The following is a 23366-nucleotide window of genomic DNA, read 5'->3' on the forward strand; positions in this document are numbered from 1 at the left end:
TGGAGGATTAGCCAACTGAGCCATTATATTAGTCTCCCTAGAAAAGCTTTTAGGTCATCATCATGGTTGTCCTCCATCATGGTTACATCAAACTTCAGCAGGATTCAAAATCTGACCCTGTTAGTAGCTCCGAGGCATTGATCAGATTATTTCCACTCTCTAAGCCTTAGTTGGCTCATTTTAGCCCTTACAGACTTATGAGGCTATTAAGTGAGTCTATGACAGTACACTACCTGCCACATGACAAAAGTATAATGAAGGTTATTCATTTCATCATTAGCATATGGCTGAATATGTTTGCACAGGTCCAAATGTAACAGAAGATAGCAGTGGGATCAGAATGAATGAGAAGGGCCTGGCGCAATAGTGTAATGGTTAAGGTCCTCGCCTTGAATGCGCCAGGATCCCATATGGGCACCGGTTCTAATCCCGGCACTCCCGCTTCCCATCCAGCTCCCTGCTTGTGGCCTGGGAAAGCAGTCAAGGATGGCCCAAAGGCTTGGGACCCTGCACCTGCATGGGAGACCTGGAAGAGCTCCTGGCTCCTGGCTTCGGATTGGCGCAGCACTGGCCGTTGCGGCCTCTTGGGGAGTTAATCATCAGAGGGAAGATCTTTCTCTCTGACTCTCCTCTTCTCTGTACATCTGCCTTTCCAATAAAATAAATAAATCTTAGAAAAAAAAAGAATAAATGAGAAGAGGGGTCAGCACACAATACTTTGATACTGCTTCTTAAAAGCAACATATAATTATTTTGCCATCATTGGGTTCAGTACTTGTCAGATTATCAGCTAGGGTTCTTCACCACTGAAATCCAAAACTAAGTTTCCAGAGGAAAACCATGAAGCAAATTTAAAAGTTGCTGAGTAATAGTTCCTCTGAGTAAGGAGTTGAGTGGCCAGAGGTTTATTTGCTTAGAGACGTTTATAGCGGACCTCTAAAAAAAAAAAGGCAAATCAGGTAGCTTTTTGTTAAATAGTAGTAGGTAGGAATTTGTGGTTTGATCAATTCAAATTTGTTACAGAATTAGAGGACCATACAAGATAATCCCAACTTAATGAGAATTCACCTAGGTTTAAAGATAACAGTGAAGAACAATCTGAGAGGAAATGTCTTTAGGCCATAAGAATAAAGGATTTAGATTACATGATAAGAAGAAAAATTTCTTAACAATGAAGTATATTAAACTTTAAAGCAGGTTAAGGTAAGGTGCTATAGGATTTTCCCCTCTGAGAGGACTTTGGAGGTAGATTAGATGTCTGTGTGAGATGACTTAGATCAAGATATGCCTGTGGATAGGTGTGTGTACTGGCCCTCCTGATCCTGTGCAGTCTAGCAGTCTGTAAAAGGTGTTGGCCCACCTCACACCAATCAGTCACAGCCTCCAGTGGGTAATAATTCTGCCTGTATTTTGTAATCGTTCTAGATAATCTAATGAGTAGTTTAATTATCACACTGCCTAACAAGGCATTTACAGTTTTGTTTAGTAATGGGAATGGCTCATGCTCACTTATTTTTAATTATGCTTATGGAAGTTTAATTTACTCTTTTTAGTTCATTTATTTTTTTAAGCAGCACAGCTGCTACTGCTGCTTCTACTTGTTTTTTTTTTTTTTGAAGATTTATTTATTTTTATTGGAAACGCATATACACAGAGAGGAGGAGAGACAGAGAGGAAGATCTCTCATCCGATGGTTTACTCCCCAAGTGACCGCAATGGCTGGAGCTGAACCAATCCAAAGCCAGGAGCCAGGAGCCAGGAGCTCCCCCAGGTCTCTCACAAGAGTGCAGGGTCCCAAGGCTTTGGGTCGTCCTCAACTGCCTTCCCAGGCCACAAGCAGGGAGCTGGATGGGAAGCAGGGCCTCTGGGATTAGAATGGGCAACCATATGAGATCCTGGCATGTGCAGTGAGGACTTCAACCACTACACTATCGTGCCATGCCCATATGTATAGTTTATTATTGGAAAAGCAATTTACAGAGAAAAAGAGAGACAGAGAGAACGATCTTTTGTCCATTGGTACACCCTCCAAGTGGATGCAATGGCTAGAGCTGAGCTGATCAAAAGCCAGGAGCCAGAAACATCTGGGTCTCCCATGCAGAGTCCTAAAGCTTTGGGCCACCCTTAACTGCTTTCCCAGGCCACAAAAGGGAGCTGGATGGGAAGTGGAATATCTGAGATATGAACCGGTGCCCATATGGGATCCTGGTGGATGTAAGGCAAGGACTTTAGCCACTAAGCTATAATACCAGGCTCTCAGTTTTATGAGTTTTGACAAACACAGTTATTTGTCAAGAAAACCTGTTTATGTTTTCTTTGGGGAGGAAGAAATTTGACAGCAGGTTAGAGAAGATCTAAACATTGGTGAGTTTGGGGTAATTTTTCTGATGGGAATCAGGATCACAATTTGCACATAACAGGCCTGGCTTTCTTTCTCCCTGAGCTCACCTTGTCCCCTCTAGTGTGGTTAACCTTGACTGGCCTTATCCTTTTGGGATTGTATTTACTTGGTCACTGGTCTTCTGCAGCAGTGAGGAAAGAGGAGGATCATAAATAAGTCTAAGAGGTGAGATCTCCGTGTGGTTCATTTCATGTTGTTGTTTCACTAATAAAGCTTTCAAGGGACCCCAATTATATCTAGTTAGAACAGTGATAGGTTCTAGGTTTTTCATAATAATTTCATTTTGGAGTCAGTACTTGCATTCCTTTAAGTAAGGCAACATGCTTAGACTTTGGGTTAGGAAAATATAATCATTATGATTTATAGCAGTAGGGAGAAAATTAGTTGGAAGGAAGCTACCCTTTAGGTATAGCCTGTTTGGAGTGCTGAATGGGGGCATTTACAGAATTGGAGAATCACAGTGGACTGTACCCACATGATTCTTAGCCTGAGTTAGAGGGAGAAAACTACCTTCTACTTTGTGTGTGTGTGTGTGTGTGTGTGTGTGTATGTTTTAGGTTTGTTTATTTTTATTGAAAAGGCAGAATCATATTTATAGAGAGGAGAGAATGGTCTTCCATCTGCTGGTTCACTCCCCAAGTGGGTGCAAATGCTGGAGTTGAGCTGATCTGAAGCCAGGAGCTTCTTCCAGGTCTCCCACACGGGTGCAGGGACCCAAGACTTTGGACCACCTTCTACTGCTTTTCCAGGCCATAAGCAGGGAGCTGGATGGGAAATGGAGCAGCCAGGACACAAACTGGCACCCATATGGGATTGAAGCGTTTACAAGGTGAGAATTTAGCCATTGAGTCATCATGCCAGGCCCACTACTGCCTATTGAATACTTAGTATGTATATATGCTTGGCACTTTGGTAGGTGTTTTTCATAACAGCTGTTAAGCTAGAATTCTGTTACAGATTGAGCTGCCATTTAAAAACAAAACAAAAAACCAAGACAACAACAAAAACTCAAACATAATGCTTCAGAGGCCTAATTCATTAATACTTGTCCCAGCTGCCTTACTCTCAAGAAGACCCTGGCATTCTAATTAGGATAATTGAATCCCAGGGCTTTGAGGTCATCAAGTTAGAAGAGGTGGCAGCTGTTGTCTTCATGGCAGAGTTTGAGAACTGCCCATGCTCAGTGCTCCCAACAGGAGGTGCAAGAAAACAAAACACCAAAAACAAAAAGAAGCAAACTAAAAAATCCAAACCAACACTCCTGTGTGAGGCAGCAATCACGTTCAAGATAAGGGTGATGAAAAAACATGTGAGGCTCGGAATTACGTTCCAGGTTGGAAGGGGCAATGGGAAGAAATGGCTTTCTGGGCCCTTAAACAAGGTGTGTGTGTGGTGGGGGGTGTTAGGAAGAGTGAGCTAGCAGAGATATAAGGGTGAGGTCCTTGAATTTAGGTGAAGACTCACAAAAGGAATCCTGGTTGACACAGGTAATTCCTAAGAGCCTTCTCTTGCTTTTCTCAGTCAACAGCTCTAAAGTACAAGTCACCCTCAGTCCTCTTGTTTCTGCCTTTTCATTAAAAATCCGGGAAACTCTCCTTTTCCATTTTAGAGGGATGGGAAAGGGGCTTGAAAGTGCCTTCACAATAGAAAGCAGGTAGGGATTTTCAAACGCCTGAGCAACAGCAAATACGACCGTCGTGGAGGGGAGGGAATATTTTTCACGCCCTCTCAAGGTCCCCTCGGTTCAAGGATACTGTCATTCTCCCGGCTGCACTAAGGGGAGGGCCTGCAACGTCCAAGCTGCCATGGAAACGCGCCGCCGTGTTCCCTTTTCTTGCGTGGGGCGGGGCACTCCGTCTCAGCCACCTATCATCCGCAGGATTTCTTGAGTGGCACAGAGCAGCAGCGAATGGGCGATCCGATACCGCGTGACGCGACGGGAAAAGGGGGATTTCGCGGCCGGTGGCGGCGGTGGCGACAGCGGCGACCTGGGGATCGAGCTGGAGGGACCTGGGGAGCGTGCAGAGACCTCTAGCTTGAGCGCTAGGGATCTCCCACCGGGATGCCTGGTATTGCTTGGCGGAAGAACGGGGAACGCAGTGGGTCGTGCAGGCTCGGGTTTCGGGTCTGAAGGGATGGCTGACCGGAGGGGGCGGGGTGGCAAGCATGGCGGCGGCGGCGACGGGGAAGGGGTTGGAGGGCCCTGAGGAGGCGGTGGGGAAGCCGTAGCTGAGAAGGCTGGGTGGTCGTGGGGAAGCGTGAAGGGCTGTGGGGGTTCTGGCGCACCGAGGTTACAAAGCAGCCTTTTGTGGGGCACAATAGAGACGCCCGAAGGACGCATGGGGAGTGTTGGGGGGATGGAAAAAGGGGCGGGGAGAGAAGAGGTTAGGAAGGAGGCGAAAGGGTGTCTACGGGAAGGTAGACGAGGAAAAGGGAGGGAAGGATAGGCAGGCTTACTGCAAACCGCCGTGAAACCGGCGTTTGGGAGCTAGGATAGGGACAGGCTTGCAGCGATTGCTCATACAGTGTTGTAATCGGTGGAGACCTGCACAGGACCCCCTTTTTAGCTCCCCGACTTCCGCTCCATTGTTAGGCTCAGGCTGCGTGAGGAAGCCTAGCAGGTTACACAGAACTGATCTTTTGTTATTCTATTCCAGGGGAGCAGATGGACCCTACTGGAAGTCAGTTGGATTCGGATTTCTCTCAGCAGGATACTCCTTGTCTGATAATTGAAGATTCTCAGCCCGAAAGCCAGGTTCTAGAAGATGTTTCTGGTTCTCATTTCAGCGTGCTGTCTAGACACCTTCCCAATCTCCAGATGCACAAAGAGAACCCTGTGCTGGTGAGTGATACCTTGTCTGAAACCGATTCAGCACGTTGTTAGGATTTTCCTAACTTAGACTAACCAGCCAATCGAAGTATTTTGAATGTCACCACTTTTTGCACCAAGTTACCTAGAAAAGAGAAACTGATCATAGTATTTTTATGAAGTAAGTTTGCCTTCTTTTGTACTATGGATTGGGGATAATGCAGGCCTGTGGTTTCTAGGATGTGGTGTCCAATCCTGAGCAAACAGCTGGAGCAGAACCAGGAGACGGGACCAGTGGGTTCAACGAATGTGTGAAAGAAGACAGAGCTGCCGGTGAGGCTCTAAGTGGCCTTTGCATTTTTACACACTGTTGTTTGAACCAGGTGGACTTAAACTTGGTTGCTGTGAATGTGGGAAGGAAGTGCGGGGTCTGGAGGATATCAGCTTTTGATATCCTCAGGCAGTTGTTTGGGGTGGTAGTATCTTTATTTCTGAATCTTTATTAAAGTTTGGTAGTAAGTGCCTTCGTGCCAATGTCCAATTGTTTTCCTTCCAGACCCTGCGGATTCTTCTCATTTGGACACGTGTGATTCCATTAGTCAGGTCATTGAACAGTTACCTCAGCCCAACAGGACCAGCAGGTATACTCCTGTCTTGTGGAATTTTTCCAGATTGATTAAGGGATCAGTATATGTTTATGGCATCTAACTTTTGAGTTTATCCTGTTTGTTAGGCCCTATGTTGGATGTTTCACGTACAATCTCATTTGACTGTATAGTTAAGCAAATATACAATGATGGCCGTTGTTTTATAGTGGAGGGAACTTGCACTTAATAATGCTAGTAAGTGACAGAGCTGGGCTTCAAATCTGGTCGTTCAGAATGCCTCCTTTTTGTTTTAACTATCTGGTGCTTCTCCATATTCCACTTCAGTTCTGTTAAGGTGAAAGAACATAGACAACTTCAGGAGTCTTGGGATGTTAAGGTATAAAATGGAAGCAGTTAGAGGAGAGTGGTAGCTTGACATGAGTTAAAGACTGTTGTATTATCTTAAAGATAAAGGCAAGGGTCGTATTGTGGTGCAGCAAGTTAAGCTGCTGCCTGTGATGCATCTCAGGGTGGATCCAAGTTCCAGCTGTTCTGCGTTTGATCCAACTTTGTGCTAACGTGCCTGGGAAAGCCAGGGAGAATGACCCAAGTACCTGGTCCCTTCCTACAAGGGAGACTTGGATGAAGCTCCTGACTTTGACTTGCCTAGCCTTGGGCTGTCAAGGCCATTTGGGGAATGAACCAGGATATGAATTATCTCTTTCTCTGTCTTCATCCACTGTCATTTTGTCTGTCAAATATATGCTTTACAATTTAAAAATTGGTTAGTTAGAGAGAGAAATAAAGATAGAGCATGCTTTCGCCTGCTGGTTGACTCCCCAGATTTCAGAAACTGCAAGGCAGTCCAGGCTTTCCAGGTGGGTGGCAAGAGACCAGTTTCTTGAACCATTACTACTGCCTCCTGGGATATGCATTAGTAGGAAGCTGGACTCTAAATGGAGTTGGGAATTGAACCCTGGTACTCCAGTGTCGGATATAATTGCCTCAGCTGCTAGTCTGAACACCTCATTTCTGAATGCTGGTTTTTTGTTGTTTGTTTTTGTTTTTTCTTTAATGTCTGTTTGCATCTAAGTTTTTTTGCCTCTAAAGTTCAAACTTGGGGGTTTAGAGCAATCTGCAAATTGGTTCACTCGTTCTACCCCACAAGATTGATTTTATTAGACCCATTCAGGTGCCAAAATAATTAGGATGCTTCAGAAGCTTTGTGAAAAAATGGAATTAAGATGATTCATTTTGGTGCAGATAAATTTTGAAATTGTTCATCTGAAAGAGATGCCAAAAGTTCATGGAAAAATGTTTTATGAGAAATTGTGTGAATTTCAATTAAAATTTTTTTTTTTTACTTTTATTTGAAAGATTGTCTCTCTCTGCAGTTGTATCAGAGTCTTCCATCTGCTGGTTCACTTCCCCGATGGCCACGACAGCTGGAGACTGGCTGGTCTGAAGCTAGGAGCCAGGAGCTTTTCCAACTATCCCATGTCGGTGCGAAAGCACACGCACTGGTTTTCCTGGGCCTTTAGCAGGGAGTTGGATGGATTGACCCATGTGGGATGCTGGTGTTGCAGACACATGCTTTACCCACTGTGACACAATATTGGCCCCAAACTTAAATTCCATTTTCCATGAAATATTTGAAGTACCCTGATACATTTCAGTTAATTGACAGAGTCTAAAAATGAAGGAATTTCTCATATAAGTTTGGTTTTGGCTTCTCTCAATACTAGTTCTTAGAATCAGCTGGAGCTGTGGGTAGCTGCCAGCCTCCTAGGTGGCATGTGAATGTTGTGTTTTGCCAGAGTCTCTACAAACTCACTATTGGGAGCTATGGCCATGCGTTGTTATTTATCTTAGTGCTGTGCTTCTGTTCTTAGACTTGGCTCTTCCGCTCATGTTTTCTTTTCTTTTGTTGTGGGAGCTCTTCAGAAACATGTGCCAGAGTTATCTAGGCTTTTGTGGCTCAGTATCCTGTGGAACAAGTGGGAGCAGGAAAAATGCATATTCCTCATTGTGAACGAAACAGTGCTCTTTGAGTCCTTCCAGGCTACCTTTGCTCTTCTGCCTCAGTTTTCCTTTCTCTTAACACACATTGAAGGCCGTGCTCAGTGAACGGGCAGGATCCGTAGCATGCATTTCACAGTGGCTTTGTCATCGTGAAGGTTCTAATTCCACAGAAGAAACGTCTGTTAAACAGTTCATTACATGAGTAGCTAGCTAAAACTATAATTACTAAGAGGAAAATTAAATATATGTGTAGTCTAATCTTGGGAAGAGGAGAATGGTGTTTGAAGAATGCAATCTTAACACATACTCATAGACTTGGTATAGTTGAAGGGCTGGGAGAAGCATGCAGTGAAAGAGGAGCAGCTTTCCAAAGGGCTTCATGTGTGAAGGCCATGCAACCTGAAAGAATGGAGGGTTGATTGCTGAAAGAATAGAAGCTCTGCAGAACGCTACCACACGTTCAAACACACACACACTTAAAAAAATATTTATTTGAAACGCAGAGTTACAGAGAGGGACGCACACACACACACACACATGCACATGATCTGCTGGTTGACTTCACAAATGACCACAGTGACTCTGGCTGGGGCAAGACAAAGGAGCCTGGATCTCCATCTGGGTCTCCCCTGGGAAGGACAGGCACCCAAGGATTTTTGTCATCTTCCCTTTCCAGGCACCTTAGCAGGGAGCTGGCTCAGAAAGCCAAGTGCTCCACTCAGTTGCACCAAGCACTGGTCCCAGAACGCACACATATTGATATATTGATCTCTTTATGTTATCTGTGTCTATAATGTTTTAGAAGAAAAAAAAAACCTTTATGGGAAAACATTCTTAGTTTGTTATAAAATTCCAAAAATGGTCCTACTTTTCTGGTGTCCCATTGATGTGACTTGATGGTCCTGAATGCAGAGTGTTCTAAAATAAAATGCTGAAGAAATACAGATAATTTTTGTTTTTTTCATGAAACATGCTATAAGTTTAAGATAAATTAGAGTCACATTGTATTATAAGAAGTAATACAGAGGGATGGATGCCTTATACACTGTCCAGTTTCCCCCAGTGGTAACGATTATATATTTATTTATTTATTTAAAGATTTATTTATTTTTATTGGAAAGGTGGATATACAGAGAGGAAGAGAGACAGAGAGAAAGATCTTCCATCCAATGGTTCACTCCCCAAGTGGCCGCAATGGCTGGAGCTGAGCCAATCTGAAGCCAGGAGCCAGGAGCTCTTCTAGGTCTCCCACGCGGGTGCAGGGTCCCAAGGCTTTGGGCCGTCCTCGACTGCCTTCCCAGGCCACAAGCAGGGAGCTGGATGGGAAGCGGGGCTGCTGGGATTAGAACTGGCGGCCATATGGGATCCTGGTGCGCACAAGGCGAGGACTTTAACCACTACGCTGTCACGCCAGGCCCTATAATGTTTTGAAAAACTATAGTGTAATCTCATAGCCAGGATGTTGATTCTGAAAAATTCACCAAATTTATTCAAATTTCATTTTATTTATATACATGCGTTTATTTATAGTTTATCAGTTGTCTAGGTTTGTATATCTGCCACTACTGTCAAGATACTGAACAGGGCTCGGCAGCATGGCCTAGTGGCTAAGGTCCTTTCCTTTATCCCATATGGCCGCTGGTTCTAATCCCGGCAGCTCCACTTCCTCTCTATCTCTCCTCCTCTCAGTATATCTGACTTTGTAATAAAAATAAAATAAATCTTTAAAAAAAAAAAAGATACTGAACAGTTAAAATACCACAAGGGTACCTACTGCTGCTGCTCTAGAGCTATAGGTACCTCACTCCTTCCATACCAGCACCCCAGGCAACCAGTAACCCATTCTGCACCTGTAAATGTTTGTCATTTCAAAATGTTACGTGTGGACTGTAACCTTTTGGCTTTGGATGTTTTTTGGATCTTTTCGAGTCATTATAGTCAGTATAGCTCTTTGGATGTTTTCTAGTCAGGACCAATTAATCCAATTTTGGCATGTTTTAGTAATTCTTCTTCCATGGTCTTCCATGGTATGGATATATCTTAGTTTGTTTCCCTGTTCACCTGCTGAAAGACATCTGGTAGTTTTCCAGGTTTTGGCTATTCTGAACAAAGCTGCTAACATTTGTGTGTGGGTTTTTGTGTGATTGTAAACCCTCATTTCTCTGGGATAAATGCCCAGACCTATGATTGCTAGGTTGTCTGGTAGTTGCATAGGTAGTTTCTTAGAGTGGCTGTACCATTTTGTACTTCTACTAGTATTGTAGAATTTCTCCCCGTCCTAACAGTAGGTGTTTTTGCAATATATGTATTTTTTCAGGTGGTCTGAACTTTTGTTTGTTTTATGCCAGTGCTCTTTTTTTTTTTTTTAAGATTTATTTATTTTTATTGGAAAGTCAGGTATACAGAGAGGAAGAGCTTCCATTTGATGATTCACTCCCCAAGCAGCTGCAACAGCTGGAGTTGCACCAGTCTGAAGCCAGGAGCCCGAATACTCTTCTGGGTCTCCCACGTGGGTGCAGGGTCTCGAGGCTTTGGGCCATCCTCCACTGCTTTCCCAGGCCACAAGCAGGGAGCAGGATGAGAATCAACGCCCTGGGATTAGAACCGGTGTCCATATGGGATCCGGCACGTTCTAGCCGCTAGGCCACCCATGCCCGCCTGTGCTTTTTTAAATTAGCAGTTCTGATGAGTGTGTGGTGATAACTCTTGTGGTTCTTGTTTGTGTTTTCCCAGTGGCTAATGATGTTGAGCATCTTTTTGTGTGCTTGTTTGCCATCTGTCATTCTTTTCAAGGGAATGTCTGTCAATGCTTTTTGCCTCTTTTCTAATTGGGTTGTTAATTTTTCTCACTGCTGTGTTTTAAGGGTTTTCTTTAGACCTTTTAAGGGTGGGACACTTTTTTTTCTATCAAGAGCCATTAAGATATTTATAACATCATTACTGGCCATAAAAAGTATTAGCTTGAAAATTAGCTTGCTGTAGTCTGATACAGTTATATTGACTTTCCAGTCTTGCCTGTGGTTGCCTGGGCAGGGACAGACTAAGTGATTTCATGGGCCTTATTTTGACCTATAGGCCAGACCTTTACATTTTGTAGGATATATGCTTTGTTACTGCTCTGTAGCTTATCTTTTCATTCTTTTCAAAAGGTGTTTCAAACAAAGTTGTAGCTTTTGATTTGATGCAGTAAATATTTTTTTTAATCAGCATAAGGTAATCACATAGTTTACTGTATAAAGGGTTTGCATTGAAAAATACACTATTTCCCACCCTTGGTTCAAACAGTTTTAAAAGTTCGTATTTCTACTTTTTAATGTTATTTTCCTAGTTTTTGTATGGCTGTAAAACTCTATATGTGTATTATAAAGAAAATAATACTATTGGATTGCCATTTCTTTTGTCAGATTAAGACAGTTCTTTTAAATATTTTATTTTTATTGCAAAGTTGAATATACAGAGAGGAGGAGAAACAGAGAGGAAGATCTTCTGTCTGATGTTTCACTCCCCAAGTAGCCAGAATGGCTGGTGCTGTGCTGATCCAAAGCCAGGAGCCAGGAACTTCCTTCAGGTCTCCCACATGGGTGCAGGATCCTAAGGCTTTGGGCCATCCTTAACTGGTTTCCCAGGCCACAAGGAGGAAGCTGGATGGAAAGTGGAGCTGCCGGGATTAGAACCAGCGCCCATGTGGGATCCTGGCGCATTCGAGGCGAGGACTTTAGCTTCCAAGCTATTGCACCGTGCCAAAGACAGTTGTTTTAATAAAAAAGATTTCTTTTTTTTTTTTAAAGATTTTATTGTTACTGGAAAGCCGGATATACAGAGAGCAGGAGAGACAGAAAGAAAGATCTTCCATCCGATGTTTCACTCCTCAAGTGAGCCGCAACGGGCCGGTGCGTGCCAATCCGATGCCGGGAACCAGGAACCTCTTCCGGGTCTCCCACGCGGGTGCAGGGTCCCAAAGCTTTGGGCCGTCCTCGACTGCTTTCCCAGGCCACAAGCAGGGAGCTGGATGGGAAGTGGAGCTGCCGGGATTAGAACCGGCGTCCATATAGGATCCCGGGGCTTTCAAGGCGAGGACTTTAGCCACTAGGCCATGCTGCCGGGCCCAATAAAAAAGTACATATTGTGGAAAAACTTGATGGATTCTAGCTTTTTTGTTTGTTTTTGTATACCAAAATGCTTTTTTGTTTCTTTTAAATTATTGATTTGAGAGACAAAAATCCTACTCTGGTTTATCCTCAAATGCTTGCCAAGAATGGTGAGGAGGCTGAAGCTAGGTGCCAGGAACCTTCTTCAGGTCTCCCATGCAGGTGCAGGGTCCTAAAGCTTTGGGCTGTCCTCGACTGGCTCCCTGGTTAAGCAGGGAATTAAATGGGCAACGGGGCTGCTGGGACACGAACAGGTGCCCACTTTCAATCCTGGCATGCTGAAGGCGAGGACTGTAGGTGCTAGGCTATGACTCTGGGCTCTCTTCCTCAAAATTTAATTAATTAATTAATTAAAGATTTATTTTTATTGGAAAGGCTTTCCCAGGCCACAAGCAGTGAGAGGTGGATGGGAAGCGCGGCCACCAGGATTAGAACCAGTGCCCATAGGGGATCTCGGTGCATGCAAGGCAAGGCTTTAGCCACTAGGCTACTGCGCTGGGCCCTCCACAATTTTTTTTTTTTTAAAGGTTTGTTTGTTTGAAAGGCAGTTACAGAGAGAATGAGAGAGATATACCCTCTGATTAGCCAGGAGCCAGGAACTTTTTCCGGGTCTCCCCTGTGGTTGTGGGCTTTAAGGGAGTTTGATCCTCTTCCTCTGCCTTCTCACACTGTTGGCAGGGAACTGAGTTGCAGGTGGAATGCTAGCATTACAGGCTGAAGCACAGTGGGCTACGCCACAGTTCCAGCCCCCATACATTTTTTGAGGTACCCTTATAGCAGTACAAGTTTTTGCAAATGTTTTTGGCCACTCTGTAGCTTGTGTTTTCATTCTTTTCACAAATAAAGTAGTAGGTTGATTGCTGATACAGACTGAAGAGAAGAGTAAAGCAGGAAAGGGAATAAGAAACAGCAGAGGAATTACAAGTTAATCAGCTACTTGAGCAGCTAGGGGATGTTGTGCTGATTAGAGGCGATCTCTGCTTAAGTTAGCTGGGCTGGTAAGTGCAGTCCATGCGTAGAGAATGGCAAATACAAGGCCCTGACGTGTGAGGATAGCTGGGGTGTTTGAGAAATGTCAAGACAGGTAGTGTGGCTAGAGTACAGTAACTGAAAGAGTAGCGGAAGTCGAGAGAAGGAAAATTGCAACTGAATTCAGATGGTCTTTATGGGCCATAGTGAGAGATTTCACTCCTGTCAGTGACATGGAAGAATATTGAAAGGTTTTGAGCAGAAAAATGACATGATCTGAATTGTATTTTTAATAAGATCACTGTCTGCTGACTCAGGATTAGACATGGAAACAGGTGCAGAGACTGAAGGCCAAGTAGGAGGCTATTGAAATAATTTAGACAAGATAAAGAAGTGACGGGACTAGGCGAGAAGGAGGTGAAGAATAGTGAGATTTGAGTATTTGAGAATTTAAATTGATCAGGTGTGTAGTTGAGAGCTAGGGAATTGGTAACAGTGATTTCAGGTTTTTAGTTCCAGCAATTTGAAATTGGGGTGGCTGCTAATTGAGCTAGGGAAGACCACAGGAGGCAAGGTTCAGTTTTAAACATGTTAAAAACTGAGCTGCCTTTACAGTAGACAAGTGGAGATGCTGAGGAGACAATTGGGCATGCCACTCTGGAGCTCTGGGGAGATGGTTTAACTTGCAGAGGTGCTCAAAGCTGGATGAGGGGAGCTGAAGAGCTCCACAGCCTCCCCAAGACTCCCAATGGAGTTCAGGGACATGAGGAAAAGCCAAGGTGTTTGGTTTTATACTGTTTTACATTGCTTCTCTTGCACATTTTGCCACATATATTCTTGGATTTTCTATGTTTTTCTATTTCTCAAGGTCATGTATCTGATCTTTTAGGTTCTGTCGATAACACTCTTATTTTTGTACAGATTTCATTTAGTCCTTTTTCTTAGATCACAGTCCCAAAAATGTGCCAGTTTACCTTATTTTGTGCTTATTAAAATTATGCTTTTTGTTCTTTGTAGGGAATATTAAGTGTATAGGAAGTTGTAAGGATGCAAAAAAAAATCATTTATACTCTGCCACAAAGAAGTTAATGGTTGTAAAAAAAAAATAAGAAGTTAATGGTTGTAAAGATTCTGATGTATTTTGCCTTTTCTTGTTCATTTGATTTACATTGTGAAATATGGAATGTAAAGTGTATATGTTTCCTGACCTTTTAAATTAACATGAGCCTTTTTCCTGTGACAGTTAAAACTGAACATTTTCCCTTGAGATTATTATTATTATGGAAGTTTAAATTTGTCCAAGAGATGGGAGTGTATGATTGTGTTGTGTGTGTTTGGGGGCAGGTACATATGAATGTGCTGAATCATTTAAAGCTAGGTTGCAGATACCAGTCAGTGTTCATCTTTAGTGCTTCAGGATTTGTTGGCTAAGAGTCAGTACATTATTCTATTTGAGCATAACACCATAATCACACCAGTTTATACCCAGGATTTTCCCAGTTTATCAAAAATGTCTTTTTTTTTCATTTTTATTGGAAAGTCAGATTTTTTTTTTAAAGATTTATTTTATTTTTATTACAAAGTCAGATATACTGAGAGGAGGAGAGATAGAGAGGAAGTGGCACCGCCGGGATTAGAACCAGCGGCCATATGGGATCAAGGCGAGGACCTTAGCCACTAGGCCACACTGCCAAGCCCAGAAGGTCAGATTTTTTTTTTTTTTAAAGATTTATTTTTTCATTTTTATTACAAAGTCAGATATACTGAGAGGAGGAGAGACAGAGAGGAAGTGGAGCTGCCGGGATTAGAACCAGCGGCCATATGGGATCAAGGCAAGGACCTTAGCCACTAGGCCACGCTGCCGAGCCCCAGAAGGTCAGATTTTTACAGAGAAGAGGAGGGAAGGAGAAAGATCTTCCATTTTCTGACTCCCCAAGTGATCACAATTGCCAAAGCTGAGCTGATATGAAGTCAGGAGCCAGGATCTTGTTCTGGGTCTCCCACACGGGTGCAGGGTTCCAAGGCTTTGGGCCATTCTCTATTGCTTTCCCAGGCCACAAGCAGGGACACGAACAGACGCTCATATGGGATCCTGGCGTCTTGAAAGGTGAGGATTTAGCCATTGAGCCGTTGCGTTGGGCTCCCAAAATGTCTTTCTGTTAGCGATTTCATTTGTGGAGGTAGAGAGAGAGTAGATGAGCACTTGATAGAGTGAGCGTTTACGTTAGCTCGTACGCACTGATTCTCTCTGCAAATACCCACGAAGGCTGGGACTAGACCTGGCTGATGCGGCAGTTCAACTCAGGTCTTCTCCCTGTGTGACAGGAACCTTTCTAACCTGGTGCCGGTGATCTCTGCTGTTAGCTGAGGTGAGAAGTGCAGTCCATGCGTAGAGAATGAGAAGTAGAAAGGTCTTGAGGGAGAGTGGAGGGAAAAGAGAGAAAGAGACATTTAGTCAGACAGCCATCCTGAGTTCTTCTATCCACTTATTTATTCCCCAGATTGCCACAATGGCTAGGGCTTATCGGTGATGAAGCCAAGAGGTCTTTTAAATCCATCTGGGCATGCTGTGTGAGTGACAGGGCCATCTTCTGCTTTTCCAGCACAGTAGCAGGAAGCTGGGTCAGAAACAGCAGCTAGGACCCGAACTGGCACTCCAATGTGAGATACCTGTGTGGTAGCTTAACGTGCATTGCCACAGCAACAGCCTTATTTGCAACACAGAGTTTTGGAAAGAAAGAGAAAATCAGAATCTTCCATCTGCTGGGTCACTCCCTGAATGGTCTCAATACCTGGGCTGGCAAGGCTGAAGCCAGGAACTCTTTCAGAGTCTCCATAGTCTCCAGTGTAGGAGACAGGGGCCTTTATATTTGGGCCATCTTCTGCTACTTTTTCTTTCTTTTTTTCTTCCTCTTTCTTTCTTTCTTTCTTTCTTTCTTTCTTTCTTTCTTTCTTTCTTTCTTTCTTTCTCTCTCTCTCTCTCTCTCTCTCTCTTCTTTCTTTCTCTTTCTTTCCTTTCTCTTCCTTCCTTCCTTCCTTTCTTGTTTCCTTCTTTCAAAGATCTACTTTTTTTTTGAAAGGCAGATACACAGAGAGGAGGAAAGACAGAGAGGATGATCTTCTATCCATTGATTCACTACCCAAGTGGCTGCAATGCCCGGAGCTGAGCCAATCTGAAGCCAGGAGCCTGGGCCTTCTTCTGGGTCTCCCACGCGAGTGCAGGGTCCCAAGGCTTTGGTCCGTTCTCGACTGCTTTCCCAGGCCACAAGCAGGGAGCTGGATGGGAAGCAGGGCCACCAGGATTAGAACCAGCACCCATATGGGATCCCAGTGTGTGCTAGACGAGGACTTTAGCCACTAGACTATCGCATTGGGTCCATCTTATGCCACTTTTCAAGATGCATTATCATATGTGGAGCAGCCAGGACCGAATGGGGACCCATATGGGTGCTGTTGTTGCATGTGGTGGCTTAATCCTCTATGTCACAATGTTCTCTGAATGGCCAACTTTATATATAGAGAGAATGAGAGGCAGAAAATCTTCCATCTGCTGGTTCACTCACAATGGCTGCTGTGGACAGGTTGGGCTGATCGAATCCAGGAGCCAGTATTTTCCTTCAGGTCTGTCATGTGAGTGCAGGGACCCCAGCACCTAGGCATCTTCCTCTGCCTTCGCAGCTGCATTAGCAGGGAGCTTGATTGGAAGTGGAACAGACGGGACTTTAACCAGTGCCCTTTGGGATGCCAGCATTGGAGGCGGAGGTCAGCCCGCCAAGCCTGGTTGCTGACTCCTCTTATTTATTTTGTTATTTTTTTTTAAAGATTTATTTTTATTGGAAAGGCAGATACACATAGAGGAGGAGAGACAGAGAGGAAGATCTTCTGTCCAGTGATTCACTCCCCAAGTGACGGCAACAGCTGGATCTGCGCCAGTCTGATGCTGGGAGCCAGGACCTTCTTCTAGGTCTTCCACACGGGTGCAGGAACCCAAGGCTTTGGGCCGTTCTTGACTGCTTTCCCAGGCCACAAGCAGGGAGCTGGATAGGAAGCTGGGCTGCCAAGATTAGAACTGGCACCCATATGGAATCCCAGAGCTTTCAAGGCGAGGACTTTAGCTGCTAGGCTAACACGCTGGGCCCTTATGTTTTTTTTTAAAATAAAGATTTATTTATTATAAAGGTTTATTTATTGGAAAGGCAAACTTATAGAGAGAAGGAGAGGCAAAGAGAAAGATCTTCTAATGATCTGCTTATTTATTTGAAAGAGTTACAGAATGAGAGCGAGAGACAAAGATAGGATGGGGCCAGGCCAAAACCAGGAGTTTCATTTACATTTCCCATGTTGGTGCATCAGTCCAAGCACTGATTTTGTTCCATGGTTAAGATAGCTATATTTCTTTTCTCAGTTGTCCTGTGTTGTCCATTTATATCCTAGAGTTTTTTTTTATGACTTTAACATTTAAAGTCGTAGCCCGGTGCAGTGACCTAGCGACTAAAGTCCTCACCCCGAACGCGCCAGAATCCCATGTGGGTGCCGGTTCTAGTCCTGGCAGCTCCACTTTCCATCCAGCTCCCTGCTTGTGGCCCAGGAAAGCAGTCGAGGACAGTCCAAGGCCTTGGGACCCTGCACCCGTGTGGGAGACCTGGAGGAGGTTCCTGGCTCCTGGCTTCGGATCAGAGGGGCACTAGCCATTGCGATCACTTGGGGAGTGAAACATTGGACGGAAATCTTCCTCTCTGTCTCTCCTCCTCTCTGTATATCTGACTTTGAAATAAAAATAAATAAATATTAAAAAAAAATAAATCTTTAAAAAAAAAGTTGTGTCAGGTCTGGCATGGTAGCCCAGTGTCTAAAGTCCTTGCCTTGCATGTCCCAAGATCTCATATGGGCTACAGTTCTAATCCTGGCAGCCCTGCTTCCCATCCAGCTCCCTGCTTGTGGCTTGGGAAGGCAGTCAAGGATGGCCCAAAGCTTTGGGATCCTGCACCCATGTGAGAGACCTGGAGGAGGTTCTTGGCTCCTGGCTTTGGATCCTTGCACACCGATCCAAAATGATTCCCAGTGACTTGGGAAGTGAATCATCGGGTGGAAGATCTTCTTCTCTGTCTCTCCTCCTCTCTGTGTATCTGACTTTGTAGTAAAAATAAATAAAAAAAATTAATGGAGACTTGCCATTTTATGTGTTGCAAATGTTTTCTTGTAAACAGAGCTTATGGTATTAACTTATTTTTGATACATAAGTTTATAACAGTGATGTTTTGTTCTTTCTTAGATTTGGCTAAGAAATAGTTGGCGTCAGTGGGGGAGTCACAGTAGAATTCAGAGTGGTGTGAGCAAAGTGCCCTAACCTATATGATTGTGTTCTTTTTGCTCTGTAGTATTGTTGGAATGCCAGTGGAATCTGCTCTTACAGTGGGGGAAGCAAAGGAGGACGATCTAGAAGAGGAGAAAAGTGAGAAAGATTCTTCAGATGATGGTGTTGAAGGTATTGTATCTTCTTGAAGGCCTTGTTTCTTTTAGTGTGGTCTGCGTTTCTTTAACATGAGCATGCAGATATCTAAATTATCATGGTATGTATTTCTCATAATTAAATTGAAGAGTCATACAGAATTTACTAGCAATTTAAGATATTCTGTTTAATTTGTGTGATTTAATTCTGTGGAATTTAGGAATTTGTCATTTATTGCATAGCTCACTTTGTGCATATTGTGCTTTTTATTCAAGTTGAAAATATTTTTGAAATGTGTGTTTTATGGAAATATAATCTGAATTGTATTGGGGTACGATTTATGGTTGGTGTGGTTTCCAGTATTTGAGCCAACAGCCCTGTCTCTCGGGATCTGTATTGGTGAGAAACTGGAGTCAGGTGCTGGAGCTGAACATTGCACTCAGGCACTCTAATGTGGGACATAAGAATCTTTACCACTAGATTAGACATTTGTTCTCCCCATTTGTTTTCAATGTACATATTCTTGATTTTGTGGGGAAGAAGTTTGGCAGGTGGGGGATTGATATCAAAGGCTTGTCTAACATTAGCATTTTGTAGAAGGACTACAGTTTGCTAATTGATAATGTTGTGGGATGGTACCTAATTTCTTAGAGCTTTGTTCCTAGAATCATCACAATTAGGCTTTGGGGTTCTGGAGCTTTCCCAAAGCCAGGATGTTGAGGAACTTAATGTGACATGTGAAGTGGACAGAGAAAAACTACAGTCATTGACCACCAACTCTGCTCCTACCAGATTATCTGATGTGGATGCAAATACTGGTATGTTTTCTGGTGTTTGGAGTTGTGTTTTCATGTTGTGCTAGAGCTAATTTTTTTTTCAGTAAGTTTTGTTACTATCTAAGTCAATATAATGTAGCCAGGTTGCAGAATTTTATGTTAAATATCTGTCAGTTGATGAACTTTGCAGATTGGGTTTTCTGTTAGTAAGCAGTTGGTTAATTTCTTTTTGGAGTGATGCTTCAGTATGTGTTTAAATTGGACCTCTGTCGAAATCTTTGCCTTTTGAAAAAGCATTTGAGACTGCATCTAGCACTTTGAAAAAATTCGAGATTGTTTTTCTGTTTTCTGAAACTTGAAGCAACTAAGCATGAAGAACAGTCCAAGGAAGATATCCCCATGGTGGAACAGCCCAGCACAGACACCTCGGTGACGACACAGCTCAGTAAGGATGCACCTGTGGTGGAAGAGCAAAGTGCAGCACCAGTAAGGTGAGAACCATGGTCAGTGCTAAGCACATTAATGGCTTTTTGCTCGAAGGTTATGCTGTTTTCATTTTGTCAGGTAGTAATCGTTTTTAGAATTTTTTCCCTTTGTATGTACGAGGTATTTTTCTGCTCTAACTAAACAGTGATTATATAGTAACATTGTTTATGATGCCTCACTCTGTTTTCGTCTTAAGTTAGGCATATACTGCTGTAACTATAGCCATAACTTTGTAATCTTGCCCTTGTACAGTTTTCTTCTGAAGAGCACTGTCTTTCTGTGGGAAATCTTTGTAATCTCTCTGCTATTATAAGGAGTCACATGAATACTGTATTTGGAAGCATACTATTTTTGTGCTAGAGGAGCGCCACTCAGATTCTTACAGGTCCTTTGGCATCCTGTATCTGGTAGTGCATAGGTACAGGAATTTTCCTAGACCCTGTGAGTTCTGTGATGATTATATTCAAAATCACTTTGCCTCTAATGGCTGAAGTTTAAATATGGTGATGGAAAACTAAGATGGTTCCGGTTTGGAAAGGGGATGAATAACTTTCAGTATTGTGTGTTTTCTTTTTTCTTCTTCTTTTTAAAAAAAAAAATCTATCTATTTTACTTGAAAGAAATACTGGGGCCGGGCCCGGCCGTGTGGCCTAGCGGCTAAAGTCCTTGCCTTGAAAGTTCCGGGATCCCATATGGGCGCCAGTTCTAATCCCGGCAGCTCCACTTCCCACCCAGCTCCCTGCTTGTGGCCTGGGAAAGCAGTTGAGGACGGCCCAATGCATTGGGACCCTGCACCCGCATGGGAGACCCGGAAGAGGTTCCTGGTTCCCTGCTTCGGATCAGCGCGCATCGGCCCGTTGCGGCTCACTTGGGGAGTGAAACATGGGATGGAAGATCTTTCTCTCTGTCTCTCCTCCTCTGTGTATATCTGGCTGTAATAAAATGAATAAACCTTTAAAGAAAAAAAAAAAATACTGAAGGAGAGGGAGGGAGAGACAGATCATCATCTGCTGGTTCACTCCCCAGATAGCCTCTGTGACCAGAGCTGGGCTGGCGCATAACTGGGAGCCTGGAGCTTCTTCTGGGTCTCCAAGGACTTTGGTCTTCCCCTGCTGCTTGCGCCGGCCATTAATTGGAAGCTGGATTAAAAGTGAAGCATTTGGGACGTGAAGTGGCACCCAGGTGGGATGTTGGTGTTACAGGTGATGGGTCAGGTCAGCATGCTATGACACCTGCACTGGCACCATGTGTTATTTTAATAGAGACGTTGAGGAGCAAGTTTCTGAACAAATTTGAGTATTGAGTTGTGTTTAATGGTCAAGACAGGGTTAGAGGTCATGGATACCAAAAGCTGACTTCTCTGTTTTCCTCTTTTTCCATGACTACTGCCTTGTCTTGATTTATAAGTGAAGCCTGGAAAACCTACAGAAGAACATATTTTGTGGTTTATCTAGAAATAATACAGAAGATTGCTCTTATTTTTGGTGAAGAAAATTGATTTTGTAAAGTTTGTTTCAATCTAAATAAAATGAATTTTGTTTAAAAAAGAAGTTGTTTTTCTAATGTGAAACACCTGGCTTAACAATGGGTAAAATTTGTGCTATTTAGAAGTTAGAGTTCAGCCTGTTACTGTTAAAGGAGTGGTGTAGAACAGGTGATCCTTGTGAGTTTCTAGGAAGAGGCCAACCTGAGTATCTTACCACGTGTAAGTAGTATTGGTGTGGAGTGTTGGTGTAGAGTTTGGCTTGGGCAGAGCAAATGAAAAGGTGAGAGGAAGATAACATGTCACCACCACAGTGGGTCGCTCACATCCAAGTGCTCTGTACTGCTCCTCTGTGGAATCGGAATCCCCAGCACAGGTTGAGGTAACAGCATATGTAACAAATCCTCATGTCATTGATCAGAGATTGTGGATAGCAGACAAGGCAGTGGTGAGCAGAGCTGAAGAAAGGTATTTCTGTGTGAGAAACTGAAACAGAATTTCAAAGGACTGAGGACTGTGTATCATTATGAAGAATAACTTACTTCACTTTCAGTAGATATTGTGTTGATTAGAGCTTTTGGAATTGTTGAAATTATTAAAGAACAACAGGCTAACCAGTGAAAGCCGCTTATTTAGTCACTATCCTGGTTGTGTGAATTTTCTAGATCAGAAGACATACCTTCTAGTCCTAAAGTGTCACTTGCTGCTGTGGAACTAAAAGAACAGATGTCTGCTCAGGCAGTTGTGGAAGGTGCCCTGCAGATTCAGAAGTCACTGGAGCCTGAGATTTTGTCAACTCAGGAAGATTTGTTTGACCAGAGCAACAAGACAGGTATGGAGAGTGATTGCTTTCTCCTCTTCCGCTAAGATCTAAACTTACTTCAATTCTGAGACTACTGTTTGTTAGAAAGCACTGTACGTGAGTGCATATTTTTTTGTGTTATGTATCGAAAATGTATTTTTATGAAAATGCATTTCTAGCTGATTATAATTTCCTCTCGGAAATGAAGACATACTGTTAGACATACTGTTAATATTGTAAACTTAGTATTATCAACAGAATAGTCATTTCTTCATTATGATATGTTTTCTTAGTGTTTAATTTCTTTAAAGATTTATTTATTTTTATTGGAAAGGCAGATTTAAAGAGGGAGGGAGATGAGAGAAAGATCTTCACTCTGTCGCTTCACTCCCCACATGGCTGCAATTGCCAGAATTGAGATAATCTGATCCGAAGCCAAGACCCAGGAGCTTCTTCCCATGGTCTCCCATGCGGGTGCAGGGTCCCAAGGCTTTGGGCTGTCTTCTGCTGCTTTCCCAGACCATAGGCAGGGAGCTGGCTGGGAAGTGGAGCAGCTGGGACATGAAGTGCACCCATATGGGGTGCCGGCACATTCAAAGTGAAGACTTACTCACTAGGCCACTACGCCAGGCCCAAGATTTATCTGTGTTTTTTTTTATTTTTGAAAGGCAGACTTACACAGAGAAGAGGTAAAGAGCTTTTTTATCTGCTTATTCTCTTCTCAAATGGCCACAGCTGCTTGAACCAGGCTGTTCAGTATCTAGGAGCTAGGAGCTTCTTCTGGGTCACTGTGTGGGTACGGGGGCTCAAATGTTTGAGGCATGCTCCACTGCTTTCCCAGGCACGTTAGCAAGGAGCTGAATCAGAAGTGGAGCAGCCAGAACTTGAACTGGTACCCATGTGGGATGCTGTTTTTGTATGTGGTTGCTTTACCCACTTTTCGCCTGTTATATTTTGGACTAATGTAATTGATTACTTCGTTTATCGCAAAAGAGAAGGGACCATTAGAAAACTCATTAGTAATGTGTGTGCATCCTTTTATTAATCAATATATTAGCATTTTCTGCCTCCTCTGAAGCAGCCCAGGTTCTAATTATGAAAGTTCCTATAGGTGTTATGTGTTTTCACTCCACACATCTCCCCCTCCCCCCCAAAAAAGTTTTTTGGTCTTTTTAAAGAAAATTTGTTGGGCCTGGTGTGATAGCGTAGTGGTTGAAGTCTTCGCCTTGCACGCGCCGGGATCCCATATGGGCGCCGGTTCTAATCCCAGCAGCCCTGCTTCATATCTAGCTTCCTGCTTGTGGCCTGGGAAAGCAGTGGAGGATAGCCCAAAGCCTTGGGACCCTGCACTCGTGTGTGAGACCCTGGAAGAGCTCCTGGCTCTGGCTTCGGATTGGCTCAGCTCCAGCCATTGCGGCCACTTGGGGAGTGAAC

The 23366-nt window shown here is 43.6% G+C and overlaps 1 protein-coding gene across 9 annotated transcripts in view; it reads left to right on the plus strand.

The window, feature by feature from the left end:
• The window catches only part of TP53BP1 (tumor protein p53 binding protein 1), a 107008-nt gene that overhangs the window by 17914 nt on the left and 65728 nt on the right, over positions 1 to 23366 (plus strand). For 7 of the 9 annotated variants that reach the window (XR_009245611.1, XM_058665957.1, XM_058665962.1 and 4 more), the window contains exons 1-8: positions 4329 to 4470; positions 5059 to 5243; positions 5450 to 5543; positions 5767 to 5851; positions 18315 to 18421; positions 19051 to 19203; positions 19523 to 19652; positions 21796 to 21962. Coding sequence is in view for 8 of the 9 variants with exons in the window: in XM_058665957.1 (XP_058521940.1) it covers positions 4464 to 4470; positions 5059 to 5243; positions 5450 to 5543; positions 5767 to 5851; positions 18315 to 18421; positions 19051 to 19203; positions 19523 to 19652; positions 21796 to 21962 (928 nt within the window). In the remaining variant the exon portion in view is untranslated. Of the gene's footprint in view, positions 1 to 4328; positions 4471 to 5058; positions 5244 to 5449; positions 5544 to 5766; positions 5852 to 18314; positions 18422 to 19050; positions 19204 to 19522; positions 19653 to 21795; positions 21963 to 23366 lie in introns of those variants that run through there. The other 2 variants (XM_058665961.1, XM_058665964.1) reach the window with 2 other exon arrangements.

Source organism: Ochotona princeps, chromosome 6 (genome assembly GCF_030435755.1).
Source record: "Ochotona princeps isolate mOchPri1 chromosome 6, mOchPri1.hap1, whole genome shotgun sequence".
Lineage (NCBI taxonomy): Eukaryota > Metazoa > Chordata > Mammalia > Lagomorpha > Ochotonidae > Ochotona > Ochotona princeps.